At 41.2% G+C, this 22,681-nt stretch overlaps 2 protein-coding genes across 3 annotated transcripts in view; both read left to right on the forward strand.

The window, feature by feature from the left end:
- The window catches only part of MBD5 (methyl-CpG binding domain protein 5), a 174,272-nt gene that overhangs the window by 6,456 nt on the left and 145,135 nt on the right, over nucleotides 1-22,681 (forward strand). The gene's annotated exons all lie outside the window — the stretch shown is intronic.
- LOC148116579 (uncharacterized) lies at nucleotides 13,354-15,078 on the forward strand. The gene has a single exon (XM_087881832.1). It carries the CDS (start codon nucleotides 13,354-13,356, stop codon nucleotides 15,076-15,078), a length of 1,725 nt encoding a protein of 574 aa, XP_087737958.1.

A 22,681-nucleotide genomic window follows, 5' to 3' on the forward strand; every position in this document is an offset into this window, starting at 1 on the left:
AAAAAATTAAGCTCAGTGGCATATGTTTATTAAAATTACATTTGGAATCAGTTTTGTATCCGATCCTAGGCTTGCTAAAAAGTCACGGGCCAATATAAATTAGAGGAAAGGGTTGTTACTAAGGTCTTATGAATGAATTGCTTAAGGGCATAGGTTATTTATTTTTTCATTTATTTATATCCCACCTTTATTATTTTTGTAAATAATTCAAGACAGTAAACATATCCAACACACTTTCTTTCTCCTCTTTTCCCTACAACAACCATATGAGGTTGGGCGGAGAGAGGGCCTGGTCCAGAGTCACTTAGTCTCCCATTTTCTAGCCTGGTCTTTAACCACTAGACCAAACTGGCTACATATAGAGAGATGATTACAGTGAAATAGAACCATTGTGATAAAAAATAGTTGTGTAAAATCTTTTTTGCTTAGCTGCCATAATTTTTCTTTGTCCTATTTTATTAAACATATAACTTTTTCTAAAAAAAATTGATAAATGAGAACATTTCAAAGTCAGTAGCAGAAGTTTAACTATATATAGACAGTTTGGTCTAATGGTTAAGAGCAAAGCAAAGAGAAATAGCATAATCAGGGTAATTCATGATACAGAAGAAAGAAAAATCCCTATTTTGAGAGAAAAGAACTATTCTCACCGAAATTGTCTGGTTCTTGTCTCTGCATCATCCAAATCTGGACATCCTGCTTCTACCCATTTACCTTTATTCTTATGAATACGAATAAGTGGCAGTGGGAATGTTATTAGCATTCAGCAGGTTATTCTGGGTAGTACAGATTATGACTACTGTACCTGAGATATGTAGGATAGCATTTGGAGAAATTAATAACAAAATGTCATGATAAAGTATTAATCAGTATTCAATTAGGGGGGACAATATGAATATATGTGTTGGCTTTTTGATGCTCTTTTTTCTTTTTTTAATGTCTAGATTATTTTGTGTTTTTTAAATTTTTTGTCCCTTTTTGGATTTTTTGGGGAGTTTTATATTTAAACCTTGTCTTGAATAAAATTTTATAAAATAAATGCAAATAAAACTTGAAATAAATAAATACTCTACCAAGACATATATACTTTCTCTTTCACTATTGGAAGGCTTTTGTGAATATATATATATATATATGTGTGTGTATATATGTGTATATATATATATATATATATATATGTATGTATGTATGTATGTATGTATGTATGTATGTGTGTATGTTTTTCTTCTAGCCAGGTTTTCCCTACATAGCCAAGGTTTTTTTGTAGCTCCAGCTCAGTAGAATCACATCTACTCGGTTCTGGGCTTTTTTCCTTTCTGACACCTAGCAAGCTCTAACTCTAACTCAGAAAAGAAAAAAGCCCAGAACCGAGTAGATGTGATTCTACTGAGCTGGAGCTACAAAAAAACCTTGGCTACGTAGGGAAAACCTGGCTAGAAGAAAAACACACATAAACCCTACGAAGAAGTAAGAACATATATATATATATATATATATATATATATATATATATATATATATATATACACAAAGATGTTTCATACTGCTTATGAGCAGTAGCATTATTGCATTTTGAAATGATTTTTTCTAAATTAATTATTTTTAATGATTATCTTTTATTATCTATCTATCTATCTATCTATCTATAAGAACAAAATACCACTCACGCATCATCACAAAATCTCCAGAACCATAAAGCCTATATACTTGAAATTTGCCACGTATGTTCCTCTTGGCTTCTAGGTGCTTACTAAGAAAGGATTTTTCGAAATGACCATCAGAGCATTAGTATTTCCTATATTATTATTAACATGCTCTGATGCTACTCCCCCTCCCCACTTGAAAAGAAATCTGTTCCAAATGCAAAACACAAGCAGAGGAGAGGAGTTTCAGTTTCAGTTTTACTTTCACATCAGCAAGCAGGGGATAGGATAGGGGAGGCTTCTGTGGGGCAAGCCTGGGGGAGAGAAAGGGATAGGATAGGGGAGACTTCCGTGGAGAAAGGCTGAGGAAGAGAATGGTATAGGATAGGAGACGTTTCTGTGGGGCAAGGCTGAGGGAGAGAAAGGGAGAGGAGAGGCCGATCGTAACTACTCATTAATTTTCAAGCTGTAAGTGTTGATTTATCAAGTCCATTCACATAGTTTCATAGTGGAGCACGGGTATTCAGCTTATACATTTTATCTGAGAATGCCAAAATCTCATCAGAGGAAAGGGGAAAAAATCTTTATCTAAAATCTCTGAGCATTTCATAAATGGTCGAGATGGGCAGCACATAATGTAAATCCCATAAATAAATAAATAAAATATCTGTGACAAAATAGACACAGTGATCAGTCTTCTCTAACAACAACTTAACTTTAAACAAATGTATTTTTGCTTCTTTCTTGTCAATTGTCTAATTCCCTGATTCTTTTAAGAATCTTTTCCCTATAGTTTTTTTCCCAGTTCTACAGCATCCTTTCTAGAATGATGCAAATAGTATTATGTGTAATGTTGCATTAACAAGCCGGGTGATACCATTTTACTATTTTATTGTCTGCTTCTTTCCTAAAATTTCCTTGACTGAATTGCCAATTTTCTATTCGATATTTAATACAATCCCATGATCATTTCCATAATCTGAAACATGGGGATGTTCTGTTAAAAAGAAGCCATACTTTATTTATTTAGAAAAATAAGGAGTAATTTTATTTCAATGTATTCGCCATGCGGTTTTCCCATTTACAGTGATAGTAGCTTATTTAATACTGTATCAAATTTATCTGCTAAAATGTGATTTATTCAAAGATTTATCATTTTTGAAAGTGGGGTTCTGTGGTTTCTTACCTACAAAGATTTTTAAAATGCTGTGCAACTAAAAAATATTGTGTACATTAACTTAACGAGATATATCTTCAAATAGATATTCATACCTGTCTTCCTTAAAAGATTATAACATGCAAAGAATAAACTATAATCACTTTTAAATGAAACAGTTATATGTGAAAAGAACAAGTGCTTATGCTTGTTGGCTGCTTTACTCAGTTGCCCTGAATTGACAGTTTTAATTTCTTTCTGTATTAGATCAAGAAATATTTTATAAGAAAATGCTTAAAACAGGCACCAACTTTTGTTCTCGTTTCGGAGAAACCTATTGCAAAACAATGTATATTTTAAAAGTTGGCAGAGATAAAAATTGCTAGCAATTTAATTTTTCCAAATTTGCTTAGGTATAATAAAGATACTGAGTTACCATTTCATTTAAATTGTAGATGCCTCAAAGAATCCATAGACATTACGTTACAACAGGTATTATGTTGGTGAAGATTCAGACTTGAAGGGTTTCATCTTTGTTTAAATTTAGGGAGACTATAAATTATTTTTTCCCCACTTAGCTTATGTTTTTATATTCTGTGCGAATTGTTTTTTTAAGAATTTTATTTAAAATGGTAGCGCTCTTAGAATGCCAATGCAGAAATTACTTTAATATTAACTTTTTTTAAAAAAAAGCTCAAAGTTCAGTACGTCCTTTTCAGAACAGCCATTACATACCAAGTCAGGATATACCTCTGGTTTAAACTCAACTCAAAGCAATGGGGAAACGTATGATCGAGTAAATCCATGAACTATATTATTTTTTAAATAAAATCCTATAGTGGTTAGAAACTTCCTGTAGTAAATTCATTTTCCTTGGTATAATAAATTGCTGAAGAGGTTTCCCAGTAATTCAAATCAGAGCTGTATTTTCAAAATAATATAACCTGATTATATATAACCTAACCAACCTGATGTCCCAGGTTGGATTGGTCCAGTCTGGCTTCTGTTCCAGGAATGTATGAGCAGGAAATCTCTGGAAAGGCCATAAACAGGACAAATTTGCAAAACAAACCTCTTCTCATGTTCCCTAGCAACAGGTATTGAGCACATACTGTCAATAACAATCTGTGGACATCATATTTGCTATCCATTAATTGTGGTATTTTTCATATATGTTTCTAACTCACTTTTTAAGCAATCTAGCCTTTACAAAATCTTGTGATAAGGAAGTCCACTGTATATGCCAATAAAGTATTGTTTTAATATGTCCCGAATGTATCAATATTTAGGGTTGTTGTTTGGTTTTTGTCACTGTTTTGAACAATCTTGGGATCTAGGATAATTTGAAAAAAATGAAAAAAAAATCTGTATTTTCTTTACACATTTTGTATAATTTTGACCGACTCTCTGATGTTTGCCTTTTTCGTAGCTGAAAAGATGTCTGAAAAGATGTAGCTCTTTCTTAAAAGGGAGTTCCATCCCCTCACCTTTCAGTTTCCATTTCTGAGGCCATTCCACCTCTATAATGCTCACTTTTTTGTGCCTACTTTTATTAAAGTTTATTTCAATACATTATGTTTATATCAGGTGAAATTCACTTACCTTCCCTACTGATTCGCAAATGTGTGCTCAGAGGCTGAAAATTGTCGCAAAACAGGGATGTCATGATGTCCGCGCAGGTGGGTGGAGCTTCCTGCAGCCTCCGCTACCAGTTCACCCAAACCAGATAGAACCAACTGAATTTCACCCCTGATTTATATAATATGAAATTATTAACATTCTGTAATTCTTAGAGTATGAAATGTAAATAAGTAAAAAAGGCTATAAATGTAAATAATTTCAAATATTGATTTTTATTCTGGTTTCTCTTCATATAACTTTGGATTTATTTGATTTTTTTTTAACATAACGTGTAATTCAATTTTAGAATTCACTACCATGAGATGTGTGCTGTCAGTTGGGTCGGCTCAAAAAATTGTTGAACCAATTTATGAAAGTCATGGGGATCAATGACTGTTAGCCTCGATGAGAGCGTTACTGCCTCTGAAAACCATCTGCTGGGGAATTAGTAGGTTTTCTTGTGCAGTTGGGTGGCCATTGTGAGAACAGACTGCTGGACTAGATGGACCAGAGTGCATCCCAGCAGGGCACTACTTATGTTATTAAACTTTTACCATGTAAACACAATGGAATGCAATAAGACCAAAGCATGTTTTATTGAATGAGGCATAATCTAATATCTATTGAATCAAATACTGCTATTTAGCCATACTAGGCAGGTAACATTTGTCTTTTAACACAAAAAAAACCACATTCATAATTTCATCTACTGATTAACCCAAACTATAAATCCCAACGTCTACCTATGTTTTCCATATAATAAATATTTTTATTAATTCTGAAAGCTGGATTATTCCAGAGTATCAGTTTGCCATAAGAAAAGAATCAAAAGGCCGTTTCTTGGAAATAATGCACTACAGTCTTCAATGAAATAGTGAAAGGAACTCTGAAATTTATTACATTTTGTGCCAAAAGAGAACTAAAGCTGCTATATATGAATATTCCAGATTGGCCTAGGAGGGAAAATTTTCATGGAGGGGTATCATACAATTTAGATACACAAACTCGTAATTGAAAATTTGGAATCCCTTTACTGTAACTTTTGTTTGGAATATTGCAGTGTGTTGTATGTGGGATTGCCTTTAAAGACCATCTGGAATTTTGATCTCTAATGCAGCAACTCAGCTGTTGGTGGTCTGCATGACACCTGTATCCTGGGCTCTGCGTTGGCTCCCAGGTGCTTCTGAGAGCCACTTAAAGTTCTGTTTTAACTTTTACTGACTTACATTGATGGCAGTGTTGAAATCCTCTGTGGATTGCTACTGGTTCGCTGCCCGCACATGCACAGTGTGTGCCAAGTGCATGCTGCATGCACAGTGTGCTCCAAAAGCACGCTGTGCACACATGCACAGTGCGCGCCAAATGTGTGCTTCGCGCAGAAAAAGGAGGCTTAGGAAGGTAAGTAGAACGAGGGGGAAACAGCTGTGCCGCACAATTTAGCTTCGCTAGAAAGCAGGATTTCCTGCTTTCTAGCGAATATAAATCACACGGCATAGCTGATCATCGGAAATACCAGTTCAGACGAACCGATAGCTTTTTTTAACTACCAGTTCACTCGAACCGGTAGCTTTTTTTTACTACCAGTTCACACGAAACGGTAGTTTTTATCACTACCAGTACACACGAACCGGTAGCATTTCACCCCTGATTGATGGGTACCAGCATATTTACAGGACCATCTTCAACAGTTTTAACTTGCCTGATTCATAATCCCAGATTAACCTGTTGGAAGTCTCCATTTCTGCAAACTGAACCAAGCAGAGGCATGCATGCACTGCTTTTCTGTAGCTGAATCTGCACTTGAATAGCCCTCCCCATAGAAATTCAGGAAGGTATTAAAAACAGAATTATTCCAGAAAGCATTTAGCATTTATCACTGCTCAAGTTTATTGATTCAGAAAAAGTTTATATATTAATTGCTTACTGCTTAACTTAATTTTGTTTTATTTTTTATTATTGATGTTTTATTCTGTGTTTTATATTGTGGTTTTATTTTAATTTATTAACTGGACATTTTTATCATATTGTTTATAGATATATCATAAAATTCAATGAGTCTCTTTGATTCCAGAAGACATAAATCAAATGAATAAAATTGTTTTGGACAATATATTTATATGTATAAATATAATTTCTTTATTCAATTATAGTGAAAAATAGCTATAAATAACTATTCAAATTCTGGTTTCTGAATATTTGAGAAAATGTTTCCGAAACTCACTGGAATATTTTTTGGCTCATTTTTCTCTTGAGGTTAAAACTTCAAGAATTATGAATTTTTCTTTACACTATTTTTTTCTTTTGAAGACAGAAGATCCATGGATCACTCTCTTAAAATACTCTTGCTAAAATTATAATACAAAAATGTAAGGAGATCTCCAAAAATTCTAACACTTGTATATTAATAAACAATATCACAGGCTTAAAAGGTTGCATTTATTACCGCCATTTCTGAATTTCTTCTGTAATTTACCATGGTATTTATTTTTGTAGGTCTATAATCCAAACTATTAGTATGATTCTGTACTGAAAATTCAGTGCCTATCTGATGAAAATTTAGATTATTTGTTACAAAGTATTTTAAAGCAGACCCTGAACAATAATAATTTTTTAAAATTGTATTGCTCCTTATACCCTTGATCATTTTTGAGGGATAGATTCTTCAAACTATAAGTAAATTAAGAACATATGCTAGGCATAAGGATTTGACATTTACATTTAAAATATTCTCGAATACCTATAATGCGTAGCACATATAACTCCCGATACTTTACAATAATAAAGTGTCCTGGGTCTTTAGAATTCAAAGAGACAGAAACCTGCCACATAACAAACCAGACTTAACAATTGTTGATAAGAAGTCTGGTTAGTGTACATAGCACTACCTGGAAACAGCAGAATGCAAGAAGAGGAATTGGAGAATATAAAAAAAATAAAAAGACCTGCAAATAGAAGTAGAACAACTGTTGCAAAAGAAAGCAAAGGTAGTACCAATAGTAATAGGAGCCTTAGGTGCAATCTGAAAACAATTGGAACACCATTTGAACACAATTAGCATTGACAATTCATCAGTCATATGCAAAAGGCAGCTATGCATGGAATAGTTTACATCCTGTAACAATATCTTTAACACCATTTAATATCCACATCAGTGGTGGGTTGCTACCGGTTCGCACCAGTTCGCAAGAACGGGTGGTAAAAATTTGTAGTAGTTCGGTTACCCCGCCCACCTCATCATAGGCTTTTTTTTTTTAACTTTTAAAAGCATTTTTTCTACAACCTCTTCGGCCAAAAAAATGCTTCTAAAAGTAAAAAAAAAAAAAAAAAAGCCTCTGATGATCACGCTGCTCAGCTGGGATCATCAGAGGCTTCTAAAAGCATTTTTTTCTGCAACCTCTTAAGGTTGTAGAAAAAATACTTTTAAAAGTAAAAAAAAAAAAGTTGGCCATGCCCACCCAGTCACATTACCCCCCCCACCAAGCCACGCCCCCAAAATAAGCCACGCCCACAGAACCGGTAGTAAAAAACTTTAGAACTCACCCCTGATCACATCTGCCTATTCCAGATCCTTAGAAAGGACTCAATATGTAGACAAAACCAGTCTAAACATCTGGCTGACTGCAACAACACACACACACACACACACACATTCATTTATTCATTCAGCAATATATAACAGTATTATGGGAGTTCCTCCATACTAAGTCAGAACTATAAAAGTCTTCATCCATGAAACTATAAAGGTTTTCCATGTAATTAAATAATATAAAGTTTACTTCCTTGTAAAATATCAGACGAGAGGACGCAAAGACTGGAACTGGAACATGATGTTCCAAAGCATGGACAGAGGAGGACTGTGTTTGGATCAGTTTCCGCCTTATATGATGTCGGAAGGGAACACCACATCTTTCCTCCACAAAGACAAGCATAAGCTAGGAAGATTTCACTTGGAGGAGATGGTCCATACAGTATCTTGGAATCAAGCCTTATAGGGTTTTAGCACTTTATATTAGAAGCCCAAAGTAATAGTAACTAATGAAAGAATTGCAGAATAAGTGCTCATATAGCCTTAGGGCTGTGTTGGTGAACCTATGGCAAGCGTTCCAGAGGTGGCACGCAGAGCCCTCTGTGGGCACGCGTGCCGTCGCCAGCTGCTCTTCTGGTTTCCGGTGCGTGCATGCCCGCTGACCAGCTGGTCTTTGCCTGCACCAGAAAGCTGAAGACCAGGCGTGCACCGGCCAGCTGGTCTTGGGGTTTTTGCACTCCGGCACGCGCACAGGTTCCAGTTTGGGCACGGTGCTGAAAAGGTTCGCCATCTGCCTTAGGGTATTCTTTCCCAGGTTTAATATTCTTATATTTTTCATCTGTTTTCCTCTGTTCTGTACACTTGGATAATAGAAACCTTTTCTAAGGATTTATTGTTTTACTGCACACACAAAAATATTGGTCAGTTACTTTCAATTAAAATTAATAACTCATTTAATAGTTTTTTGGTTCAATTACTGTAAACTTGAGGCAATAAATAATTGTTATGTTAGAGGAGAATATTTGTAGCTCAGGACTGAAATGAAGGGTTCTTGGTGCTCTCTGAGCTTCGTCAGACACCAAGGACCCCTCAAATAAGTATATCCTAAAGAAAATCAACATATTATTGTCAAAATTTACAAATATTGGTATTTCTGTGCTGTTTTTCTCAACCCGGATTTTAAAAAATTGCTCAAGAATAGTAGAAATTATAACTAATAATGAAATGTATATAAAATACAAATTGGCATTAAAGTCTGATTTTTAAAATTAGCAAACTTTTCTGATTCAGCTATTAAACCTACTTTTGACTTCGAGAACATGATGTCTACTTCAGAATTTACATTCTTAAAATATGAGAAATAATCTTTAGTAGAACTAGATCATGTCAACAATAAATATAATAGCTTTCATTGAGTAAAATAGGCACATCCATGGGTTTTTGAATAGAGCGTCCATTACTGATATCACTAATCAGTTAATTAGGCATTGGATAATTCTGAAAACGGAGGAAATGAAATTTCTGATATCAGATTAAGACAAAATTAATGTCTCAAAGTTTTAAATATTTCCTTGTTTTTGTTTTTGTTTGCAGATTAAACTATCTCAATATAAAATTAAGGCCCTAGGAAAAATATCTTATAATACTGAACAGTAAGCCTTAAGGCTTCCATATGGTCATATTTTGCCTTAACCTGATAGTATCTCCTTCCAACTTCAAGCCTGTTTTAGATGTGCTTTCTAAATCTCTGTCTTCATTTGATTTAATAATTGTTATAATTTTTTTGTTTGGGCCCATTTATTGAAATTAACATTGGTTTTATCATTTAAATGAAGCATGTTAAAATAGAATAAGATCATAATCTTATTTTAGAAAAGATTCATATTTTATTATTAGGCAGTGTTTTGATACACAGGTGGCCCTCAGAATTTCTGGTTCATTAACCATAGTTTTGTGTATCCAGAGTTGATAAATAAACAGGAAGGCATTTTGTGTATCTGCAATTTTTGTTGCAGTTCTTTTTCGAGAAAGATTTGGGGAACTGTATTTTGCTTATGTACTTCATGCATGTACATTAGTAATACATTGATAGATACATTGCTATACTTGTTGATCTCATAATAATCCATCTTTGTGCCTTAGCCAAGCCAAACCAAAGGAATTATACATGAATCATATATATACATACAGTGGGGCAAAAAAGTATTTAGTCATCATAGGTAGACCTCAACTATGAGAGACAAAATGAGAAAACAAATCCAGACAATCACATTGTCTGATTTGGAAAGAATTTATTTGCAAATTATGGTGGAAAATAAGTATTTGGTCAATAACAAAAGTTCATCTCAATACTTTGTTATATATCCTTTGTTGGCAATGACAGAGATCAAACATTTTCTGTAAGTCTTCACAAGGTTGGCACACACTGTTGCTGTTATGTTGGCCCATTCCTCCATGCAGATCTCCTCTAAAGCAGTGACGTTTTGGGGCTGTCGCTGGGCAACACGAACTTTCAACTCCCTCCAAAGGTTTTCTATGGGGTTGAGATCTGGAGACTGGCTAGGCCACTCCAGGACCTTGAAATGCTTCTTACGAAGCCACTCCTTCGTTGCCCAGGCAGTGTGTTTGGGATCATTGTCATGCTGAAAGACCCAGCCACGTTTCATCTTCAATGCCCTTGCTGATGGAAGGAGATTTGCACTCAAAATCTCATGATACATGGCTTCCATTCATTCTTTCCTGTACACGGATCAGTCGTCCTGGTCCCTTTGCAGAGAAACAGCCCCAAAGCATGATGTTGCCACCCCCATGCTTCACAGTAGGTATGGTGTTTTTTGGATGCAACTCAGCATTATCTCTCCTCCAAACACGATGAGTTGTGTGTCTACCAAACAGTTCTACTTTGGTTTCATCTGACCATATGACAATTCTCCCAATCCTCTTCTGGATCATCCAAATGCTCTCTGGCAAACTTCAGACGGGCCCGGACATGTACTGGCTTAAGCAGGGGGACACGTCTGGCACTGCAGGATCTGTGTCCCTGGTGGCGTAGTGTGTTACTGATGGTAGCTTTTGTTACGTTGGTCCCAGCTCTCTGCAGGTCATTCACTAGGTCCCCTCGTGTGGTTCTGGGATTTTTGCTCACCGTTCTTGTGATCATTTTGACCCCACGGGGTGAGATCTTGCGTGGAGCCCCAGATCGAGGGAGATTATCAGTGGTCTTGTATGTCTTCCATTTTCTGATTATTGCTCCCACAATTGATTTCTTCACACCAAGCTGCTTGCCTATTGCAATTCAGTCTTCCCAGCCTGGTGCAGGTCTACAATTTTGTTTCTGGTGTCCTTCGACAGCTCTTTGGTCTTAACCATAGTGGAGTTTGGAGTGTGACTGTTTGAGGTTGTGGACAGGTGTCTTTTATACTGATAACAAGTTCAAACAGGTGCCATTAATACAGGTAATCAGTGGAGGACAGAGGAGCCTCTTAAAGAAGAAGTTACAGGTCTGTGAGAGCCAAAAATCTTGCTTGTTTGTAGGTGACCAAATACTTATTTTCCACCATAATTTGCAAATAAATGTGATTGTCTGGATTTGTTTTCTCATTTTGTCTCTCATAGTTGAGGTCTACCTATGATGTCAATTACAGGCCTCTCTCATCTTTTTAAGTGGGAGAACTTGCACAATTGGTGGCTGTCTAAATACTTTTTGCCCCATTGTATGTGTATATGTATGTGTGTGTGTGTGTGTGTGTGTGTGTGTGTATAAACATTTTATCAATGGGAATAAAATACAGAACAGAAAAAACCAAAACATCCAACAGTAACAACAACAGCAACAAAATTGGGTACAAAGGGAAAAAGGAAAAAAAGAAAAAAAATGACCCAAATATCCAACATTAAACATAAAAAAAATCCACCCTGGCTGGATGCTGAAAAATAAATAAATAATGGGTCTGCAAATAGTTATAAACTTGTTCATCCTTATTTAATAAGAAAAATATGTAAACAAATATTTCAGTTGAGGAAGTCTATATCTTATAATCAAATCGACCCAACATGATAGATAGATAGATGATAGATAGATAGATAGATAGATAGATAGATAGATAGATGATAGACATACATGTACATACATATGAATACATATACATATACATGAGAAAACAAATACATATACATATACATAGAGAGAGAAGTATTAAAAAACAATAGTCAACAGGTTAACTGAAATATTGGTCTTAAAATTCTTCTGTTAATCTTTTATTATTGTATCTAACACATAGAAAGTCCACAAACGGCTTCCAGTCTCATAAAGCTGTCTAGTCCATTATCTCTAATCAACGCAGTTAATTTTGCCATCTCTGCTAATTCAGTCAGTTTTTAAAATCCATTCTTCCAACAGTTGGCATTCCTTTCCTTTCCAGTGCTTAGCGAGTACAATCCTTGTAGCGGTCACTATGTAAAGAAATAGTATCCCAAATGGTTTTTTGATTGATTTATCCATAATACCTAAAAGAAAAGCTTCAGGTTCTAAGCGAGGGAGAGGCCAGTGGTCACACGTGGGTTGATGACGCGATTCAGCCCAGATCGAGTCTGATAGTTGAAAGACTCCTCCTCCTGTTGCTGTCTCCCAGCTTTCAGACTCGATCTGAACCAGATCAGACGCTCCACTGAGCCTCTCAAACAGTTTTTCAATACCAGAGCTGTTACAGTGGGAGCAAAATCGAGGGCTTCGCGCCCAGCGGCCAGCGCCCGGCGCTCCCAGAAGCAGCTCAGCGATTGGGGATTGAGACTTCCCTTTGAGTCTCTCCCCTCAGCAGTGCGAACGGCTCACGCCCGAGACCGCTGCGGAACCTCCCAGCGTTGCTGGTAGCAGGTTCCTGGCTGAGCTTGCCGCCCGTCACTTCTCCGCCTCTCCGCCGGCGCAATCCACATCTTGGCGCCTTCCAGCTGACGGCGGTTGCGGACATCGGCTGGCTGTATCCCTGCCAGCTCCTGCCTTTCCTGACGGAGCGACGGCGTTAGCGCCTCAGCGCAACGCCTTTTTGGCGCCCCTGGGGCTTTCCTCCCCACGCGCCCTGCCTTGCCAGATCTACAGGATCCAACGCAGATCTTCGAGGGACAATATCCTCAGGCAAGGCAAAGCGGGCGCGAACCCTTGGGGAGGGTAGAAACATAAGACGTTGGGTCTTTCACCCCTCCTGGCTTCTCCGTGGCTAAAGCCTGCTTGCGCCCTTAGCCTACTGAGGCAGGCGGCCGCCATTGTAACAGCCTCACTGTTCCACGAGGCAGGCGGCCGCCATTTTGCATCAGCCTCTCTGCCCCACGAGACAGACGGCATCCATTTTGCTGAACACCCTTGGGCCTTAAAAATTTTTAATCGTATTCTGCTGCATTTTTCAACAGGTTTAATGGCTTCCCGCTCCACCAAGGCCACGAAGAGGGCATCCCACGAGGAGCCCTTACCAGGGCCTTCTTCAGCGGTTCCTCCAAAGAAGTCCAAAGGGACCCAAGCCTCTAAGGAGGCTAAAGCCCAGGCAGAAAAAGCAAAAAAAGAAAAGCGCCTTCATGAGGCGATTGAGCGCTCGATACAAAAGGCCCTCAGGGAAACCTCTCTCAGGGAGGCCCCTCCTCAATCAGGGATTTCTCCAGCACCAATCCCAGACCCCCTACCCACAGCATCCACCCCATCTGGAGACAGGGTTCCTCCTGGAACCCCCATTCCCCAATTGTCCCCTGATGCTAACATTGCTGTACCGGCCTTACGGGCTGAGGTTCAGGAGGCCCTTTTTGGAGCTCCATCGGTCTCTTCTCCGCAAGGGGCGGGCCCACCGGACCCCCCTGAAGCATCTTCCCATCCTTCAGATGCGGTCAAGGATTCCCCCTCCGCTTCCGTCCTAACACCGGAGTTAGCGGCTTTTCTGCACCAGGCCATTCAAAAAGGGGTCCAACTGGAGCTACAGAAGCGTACCGCTTCCTGGGTGGATGAATCTGATTCCTCTCAAGTGGACGTTGAGGGATCCCAGTATGCGGGGTCCGTTAATCCTACAAGGGGGGTAGCTCTTTCTGTCCCCTCAGAACATCCCTCCCTCTTAGATCAGGACATTAGGGAACAGGACTTATCTGAAGATGAAGACCTAGCCCCAGACCAGCCTTCATTTGTGGGCTTGTTTAAGCCACAACTGTTTAGATCGCTTCTCCACAAGGCTAAGGTCACAACTGGCTTGGGTCTCCCCAGTAACCCTGTGCCTCCAGGGCAATCCTCGGAGGCCTCGATTCCTCTATTCGAAGAGCCTATCTCTGAAATAGAAGAGATACCAGGTCCTAAGCTCTTCAAGGACGTAATCCAACGCCAATGGTCCAATCCCGCGTCGGGCCCCAACCCGAATTCACTTGACAGACGTCTGTATAATTTAGTCCCTGACCTAACGTCCTTCTTGCAGGTTCCAACGGTAGACCCGCCTGTGGTGGCTCTTTCGAGCCCCTCCAATGCGGGAGCCCCACCGGAGGAAAGCCTCCGCCCCGAGGACAAGCGTCTTGACCATTCTCTGGTCAAAGCACACATGGCCTCCGCCTGGGCGGTTAGATCCTCCTTGGCCTCATCTTTCTTTAATAGGGCCTCAATCCTGTGGCTCCGCCAATTAAAGGAACGGATCCCTCTAACAGATTCCAGGTCCCAGCAGGACATTAGCAAAATCCTGGCCGCCCTGGAATATTCCGCAGATGCGACATTAAATACGTCACGGTTTGCTGCTAAATCAATTGGGGCTTCGGTTACCTCCCGTCGCCTGCTTTGGCTTCGCCAATGGCAGGCGGACGCCAAGTCTAAATGGCGTCTGGCATCATCCCCCTTTGCAGGACCTTCCCTTTTCGGGGCTCCTCTCGAGCCCCTCTTAATTGAAACCAGGGACAAAAGGCGGATCTTACCTAACATTTCCCGGCACTCGGAGCACCGCCCGGCTGCTCCTTTTCGTCCCTTTCGCGGCCCAGAACCTGGGTTCTCGGGCCCGAGAAACCAGAGATTCTTTCCCCCCCGCTCCCGTCCTCCGGAACGCCAGGGTCCCCAGGCCCAGAGGGGCCAGTTTAGACGCTCCTTCAGAGGGAGCCGGGGGCGTCCCTTCCGCAGGTCCCGCTGACTGCAGGTCCTCCTCTCCCATTGGGGGCCGCCTGGCGCTCTTTGCCAGCCAATGGGAGTCGACAACATCGGACTCTTGGGTCAGGGAGACGGTCAGGTGGGGCCTCTCCCTGGAATTCCTCTCCACCCCTCCGGACAGATTTCTCCGATGCCCTCCCTCCCGGGACCGGGCGCATCAACTTCTGGTGGTATCGGCCATTCAGCATTTATTAGAAATTCGGGCCATCGAACCGGTACCTCAGGGGCAGCGCGGACACGGCTTCTATTCTCGCCTGTTCATCGTGCAGAAGTCTTCCGGGGGATGGAGAGCAATCCTAGACCTCAAGATTTTGAATCGTTGGGTTCTCTACCGACGATTCAAAATGCAGTCATTGCAATCCATTCTGGATGGCATCCGGGTTGGGGACCTCCTCTCGTCGATAGATCTGACAGAGGCGTACTTACACGTTCCCATCCATCCGGCATACTCCAAGTTCCTGCGGTTTTGTCATGCGGGCCAGCATTACCAGTATCGCGCACTTCCATTCGGCCTTTCCTCGGCTCCCCGAGTGTTCACAAAATTGATGGCCGCCCTTGCGGCCCACATCCGAGCTCGGCCGGTCAGGATCCAATGTTACCTGGACGACCTCCTCATCCAGTCGAGCTCGGAGGTAATGGCGCAACAGGACGTGGACTCCACCCTCCAGGTCCTGTCGGCTCACGGCTTCTCCATCAATTATGCCAAGAGCCATCTGGTACCCACGACCCGCATTCAACATCTGGGAGCTGTCATCGATACGGTCGAGAGCAGGGTCTACCTTTCCCAGGAGCGCCTGATCAGCTTGCGGTCTCTGGTCAGGTCAGTCGCCCGGAGACGGCCCGTCTCTCTGGCGACCCTCTCCCAACTGCTGGGAAAGATGGTTTCTTGTATAGGAATCGTTCCGTGGGCCCGTCTCCACTGCAGGGACCTGCAGTGGTTTCTTCTCCCGTATCAGAAGCGCCGCTTATCGGCCACCAGCCGGATGGTATCCCTTCCCCCCCTCGTTCGAAATTCTCTGCACTGGTGGTTGTCCCCAGCACTTCTCAAGGGGAGGGAATTTCGGGAGTCCAATCCCCTCATCGTAACGACAGACGCCAGCCTTCAGGGCTGGGGAGCTCACCTTCAATCCACCATGGCCCAGGGTCGCTGGTCCCAGGAGGACCAGGGCCACAACATCAATTGGCTAGAGCTCCGAGCCATCCATCTGGCTCTCCGCATCTTTCAGATACAAATCCTGGATCGTCATGTCATTGTCCGGACGGACAATGTGGCCGCCAAGGCCCATGTAAACCGCCTAGGGGGAACCCGCTCTCGCGACCTCTTAGAGGAAGCCAAGAGCCTGGGAGCCTGGGCGGAGACACACCTGAGGTCCCTCCGGGCCTCCCACATATCAGGACAAGCCAACATACAAGCCGATTGGCTCAGCCGCTCCTTCGTCGACCAGGGCGAGTGGCAGCTCGACCCTGCCCTATTCCGACAAATCACGGCCCGCTTCGGGAATCCGACGGTGGACCTATTTGCAAATTACGACAACCGGCAGACACCCCGCTTCTTCTCCAGATATCCGGATCCGAGAGCGGAGGCGTTGGACGCCCTCCACAGCTGTTGGCCCCCGGGCCTCCTCTATGCCTTTCCCCCCCTCCCCCTTCTTCCCAAGGTGCTCCGGAAACTCTTAGCGGAACGAGCGGAGCTGATCCTCATCGCGCCCCACTGGCCCCGCCGCCCGTGGTTCGCCGACCTCCAACTGCTGTCGATTCTTCCTCCGTGGCGTCTTCCACCAGCGAAGGTCATCCTCCGTCAGGGCCCCATTCTACACCCGGACGTCCACTGGCTTCAACTAACCGCCTGGAGGTTGAGCGGCGCCTCCTGAGAGGATCCCACTTGCCGGACCATATCATCACCACCATTCTGGCGGCACGGAGGCCCGCAACGAGACGGATCTACGGCTCCACATGGCGATCCTTCGACCTCTGGTGTTCGAAGCGGAACCAGGACCCAGGTTTGGCGTCGACGAAACAGGTACTTATGTTCCTCCAGCAAGGGTTGGATGCGGGGTTGGCCCCCAACACCTTACGGAGGCAGGTGGCCGCCCTGTCTTCCATCTTGTGTTTTGGTTCCCGGAATTCTCTAGCAGATCGTCCCCTCATCCGCCTTTTTCTCCGGGGTGCCACAAACCTCCGCCCGCCTCCCATTCACCGTTACCCATCCTGGGATCTGCCCAAAGTCCTCTCGGCACTCACTCAAGGTCCATTCGAGCCCCTTAGGACGGTGCCATTACGCTTCCTCTCCTACAAAGTATCATTTTTAGTCGCCATCACATCCGCTCGGCGAATATCCGAGCTGGCAGCTCTTTCGGCCCGGGCCGACCTCTGCATCTTCCACCCCGACCGGGTCGTGCTCCGTCTAGATCCCACCTTCCTGCCTAAAGTGAACACTCACTTTCATCGGGCTCAGGAGTTAATCCTGCCCGATTTTTGCCCTCATCCCTCCCGGCCCCAGGAACGCACTTGGCATTTACTAGATGTCCGCAGGGCTCTGCGAATCTACCTTCGGCGGACTTCCTCTTTCCGTCGCTCGGAGAGCCTCTTGGTATCGTTCCAGCCTGCCACTCTGGGACTTAAAGTCTCACCTCAGACAGTAGGCCGCTGGATTAGGGCCACGATTACTACCGCCTATGGGGCCCAATCCTTACAGGCACCTCGCCGCTTGACTGCCCACTCTACCAGGAGTGCAGCCACCACGGCGGCCTGGGCCACCCAGGCCCCTCTTCTGGAAGTATGTCGGGCCGCCACCTGGACGTCTCCAACCCCCTTCATCCGCCATTATAAAATCGATAGCTTTGCTTCGGCGGAGGCGGCGTTCGGTCGCCGGGTTCTCCAGCAAGTATGTGCGGGGGGGTCTCCACGTCCCGGGCGGGTCCCTCCCATTAAGTGGTGGGCTTTGGCATGTCCCACGTGTGACCACTGGCCTCTCCCTCGCTTAGAAAGGACGTTGACTTACCTGAACGTCCGTTCTGAGAGTGGAGAGGCCAGTGGTCACCCCCACCCTTCCGCCGGTCCGTTTCGCCCGGTGTACTTTTCTCTCTTTCTTTCAGCTCAGCTGGAGCGTCGTCAGTCTGATCATCTCTCGTCCAAAAGCTGGGAGACAGCAACAGGAGGAGGAGTCTTTCAACTATCAGACTCGATCTGGGCTGAATCGCGTCATCAACCCACGTGTGACCACTGGCCTCTCCACTCTCAGAACGGACGTTCAGGTAAGTCAACGTCCTTTTTATTAATATTTGTATCTTAAGTATTTTCTGCATTATCGTTATAATGTTTATCCAGAATGTGGAATTAAGTAAAGCCCTGTTTTTCTGTTATGTGTTAAAATGTGCAGTTTGTTGAACAGATACATAGATTTTATCTATGATCTATAATATGCATTTATTCTTTTATTTTAATTAAAATAATTAAAATTAAAAACAACCATAATTAGAATTATTCTATAATTTTTATATATTTTTTGCTGATATTAATTGTGCCTCATTTTAAGATCCAATTCTGAATCTCTTAGCACATATTTAGCAAGCAGGGTTTATTTTTTCTAGAATGATAACACATATCTTTAGATAATGTGCAGTTGCACAGTATCAATTCAGGAAAATAAAAAATGACATTTAGATAGAAGAAAAGAAATGCTAATTGTAATAAAGCTTTATTCATTTTTAATTCCTTTTTTTAACAAAAACTTGTTTATGTAACAGGTTTTAATTTATTTTTCAAGAACTGTGGATTATACAGTTATTGTTTGCTTTGGACTAACATTTGGCTCTCCTCTCCCTGTTCCTCATCTTGCTCCAAATTCTGCATTAATCATTCAATTTGATGAATTCCAACCCACTCTCTAACAAAGTAGATCTTCTTAAATTCTCTCATATCTGCATTATGTCTGAGGGATCTTTGGTGCTCTCTGACCAAGCTCAGAGAACATCAAGAACTCCTTATTTCAAACTTAAAGTCATTTATTGAAGTATCTCTCTCTGAAGGTCACAAACTTCCAAGAGTAATAATACAGAATTAATTTGTGTTGGTGTGGTTTTCTACCCCTTTTACCACGTTAGTAATTATTGAAATTCCAGTTTGTTCTATTAAAGATTTTTGTGGAACCTGAATGTGTTCATGGAACATCATTTGTGTTTATAGCAGGATTCTTTGCATTGTTAAACTTATTTCTTTCTTTCTTTTTACTATTTTTCCCCTAGAAAGTTTCAGCCTGGCAAACTTCAAATTTATAACATGATGGTAGATTAATAGAATGAAATTTGCCAACTGAGGTCATGTAATATCAGTCTGAACCCTTCCTCACAAATTTGATCCAACATAATTCTTACTCAGATCAGAAGGTAAAATCCAATGGCTCTTTGAACATCATCCTATTGCTCATGTAATATGTCAATTATGCTATCAAGACTACAGATAGAAATCTGATTTTGGAGAAGGAGAATTTCAGTTTCCCCTTCTAACTTTCAGAATGATTTCTTTGCCGGAAACATTTGAAGAGGGACATGGCAGCTATGTTTTAAATCCTTTGATGTTGATCTACATATATTGCCTCCTATTTTACACAGTGAGGAGAATTATCTAGGGGTGAAATGCTACCAGTTCAGACCGGTTCAGCTGAACCGGTAGTGATGGCGGCCAGTGGTTCGGAAAACCGGTAGCGATGGTGGCGCGAGGCTCTGCCCACCCGCCCGGTCATCGTTACTTCCTGATTTTAACCAGGAAGTAACCTGTTTTTTACCCTCTGTGCATGTGCATAAGGATTTGTGCATGCGCAGGCAGTGCATGCACTTCTGAACTGGTTGGGAAGGTAAGTAGATTTCACTCCTGGAATTATCCCATAAACAAAACAGAAAAATAGCAAATGATTCTGTTTTTTCCTATTCTGCTATTCTGCCACAGGATATATGAAAGATCAGAATAAACCAGAATGGTAGTATTGTTCTGCCACTTTCTAAGTGAGGAAATGTAGAATACCAGCCTTTAAAATAAAGTTTTCTCACCTGAGATTTTAGCATCATAAAGTTAAAACAGCAAGCAGATCTATAATAAATTCAAAAAAACCTATCACAGATTTCTCTCTGTTCTCTAGCTGACTCATGCTAATAAATTTTAGGGTCAGAATTGGTGTCTAGGTTTATTGTAGAGTTTTATTCCTTTCTCTTCTCTCAATTGTTTGTATATGACATGATGTATATGAGATGTATATGTATTCCTTGATGAATACAATCGGTCTGAAATAGGCATAAAATAATAAACAGGACATCAGTTTCTTATCAAAACATTGCCTGAATGGAAGCAAGGCACTTTTTGGGAGGGGACATATTATCTGTAGTAGTTTGCAAAACTCTGTTTACAGTCATCCTATTTAGGAGGAATGGAGCCAGTTATTTGATGTCACATTGAAATAAGGTGCCTTAGAATGACAATATAAAGTTGAGAATCTCCATTTCCTAACTACAAATTCAAATAAATGTCAAGAGTCTGTCTGTTTGACATTGCACTTTGGATGTGATCTTCAGAAAAATATGATATTATACTTGCTCCTGAGCTTGGAATCATAGGATGAGCTGTTGATGCTACTACCTCTAGTCTCTATCTGTCTCCACAGCCACAGCCTCTACCTTCCCTCTTCTAATCCTTACCACAGCACCACTGGTATTGTGAGTTTGAATTGCTAGTTCTTCATCTTTTCCTTCTTAAAGCCCTTGAGGATTAGGTGGTACAAAATTGCTTCTGCTACTAATCATACCTGGGCTGGAATGAAAAGCAGGAATGGAGGTATACTAGTGAAGGGCAGGGGCAGTTCATGATCTGAACTGTACCCATTTCTGAAAGATGCTGAAATTATGTGAAATATTGAGGTTTTTTTTTAAAGAGCATATTGAACCAAGATTTGGGGTGGGTTGTGGTATGGTAACTCATCAAATTTATCAAGGCAGGGTCACTGTTGTGAGCTATTTTGTTTAAGCTTCATTAGTATATAGAGCCAAGGTAATTAATCACTTCTGGTGGCTGGGATAGACTTGTCCAGTTGTTGAAATCCAGAGTAATGTTGGTCCCAATTAGAGATGAAGTGTACTGCATTTTGTGTTTTCATTTTTAGGTATGTTAAAATTTGCCAGTAAAAATAAAATTGCCAGTAAAAATGAAATTAAAAACTCCCAAATTACTTGCACTTAGATTTTAATCAGCAGTGACACTTCAACCCAAATATGAGTTGGTGGAAAAAAACATGATCCTCCTGGATTTCCTAATTACGTTTATACTGAATATATAAAATTGTAGTGTCTATGGTTTTAGTTCTTGAATAACTTCATGAACATCAAATTCAGATACTAAGGTAGTCCTTGATTTATAACCATTCGTTTAGTGACTGAAGTTACAATGGCACTGATCGGTTGTCATCTGTTGCAGCATTCCCATGGTCACATGGTCAAAATTCGGGCACTTGACAACTTGCATTTCTTTATGGCAGTTGCATTGTCCCGGGTTCATATAATCACAATTTATAACTTCCAACCAGCTTCTGACAGGCAAAGTCATTGGGGGAAGCCAGATTTGCCTAATGAACTCATGATTCACTTAATTGCAGTGATTCACTTAACAACTAGTGACAACAAGGTCATAAAATGAGGTGCAATTTAGCAACAGAAATTTTGGGGTCAGTTGTGGTCTAGGACTACCTATACCTCTGCAGTTACATAAAGGAATGTGAAATCTATTACCGGTAGCTTTTTGGTAGGCATGATCCGGTAATTGACCACAAACATGATTCATATAGCTCTGTGATGTTCAATTAACTTAGGACGTTATGCTCTCTTAAATAACTTCGCTGTTCATTAGTCCTTTTTTCCTGGAGCTTTCTTGGTTAGTCTTTATTCCTGGTCCCCTCCCACATTCTTCTAAAAATCAAGTTGTTTATAAAGTGTTTGGTTTGATTATGAGATCCTAGCCCCTATTATAACAAAGTCATGGAATTTCTACAGTAAATGCATTATAATAGTTACCTGGCTTGTTCCTTATTCGTGTTTTGCTTAAGCTTCAAGTTGTTTTACATGCCAGTTCTTTATTGACATAAAATATCAAAAAGCTTTGATTTAAATATTGATTGATTGATTGATTCGATTTATATGCCGCCCTTTTCCGGAGACTCAGGGTGGCTTACAATGCGTTAAGCAATAGCCTTCATACTTTTGTATATACCTGCTTAGTAGGGCTTCCCCCCCCCACAAGTGGTATTCTTTTTATACAAAGTCAGCTTATTGCCCCCACAATCCGGGTCCTCATTTTGCCTACCTTGGAAGGATGGAAGGCTGAGTCAACCTTGAGCCTGGTGAGATTTGAACTTGCAGTAATTGCAGACAGTTGGCAACTAAGTGCTACTTAACAGCACTTTAGTCCGCTGCGCCACCAAGGCTCCTTAATATTCCTTTACTATATTAAAAACTTTATTGCTGCTCCCTTTAGTCAGTATTGTTCCAATTTTGTAATAAGGATGGAATCAGTAACAGATAAAGCAGAATGATAACCTGCAAAATGTT

The sequence above is a fragment of the Pantherophis guttatus genome, chromosome 1, assembly GCF_059756535.1.
Source record: "Pantherophis guttatus breed Tessera chromosome 1, ASM5975653v1, whole genome shotgun sequence".
NCBI classification, from domain to species: Eukaryota; Metazoa; Chordata; class Lepidosauria; order Squamata; family Colubridae; genus Pantherophis; species Pantherophis guttatus.

Coding starts and splice junctions, on each gene's coding strand:
- LOC148116579 (XM_087881832.1), top strand. CDS start 13,354: ATGGCTTCCCGCTCCACCAAGGCCACGAAGAGGGCATCCCACGAGGAG.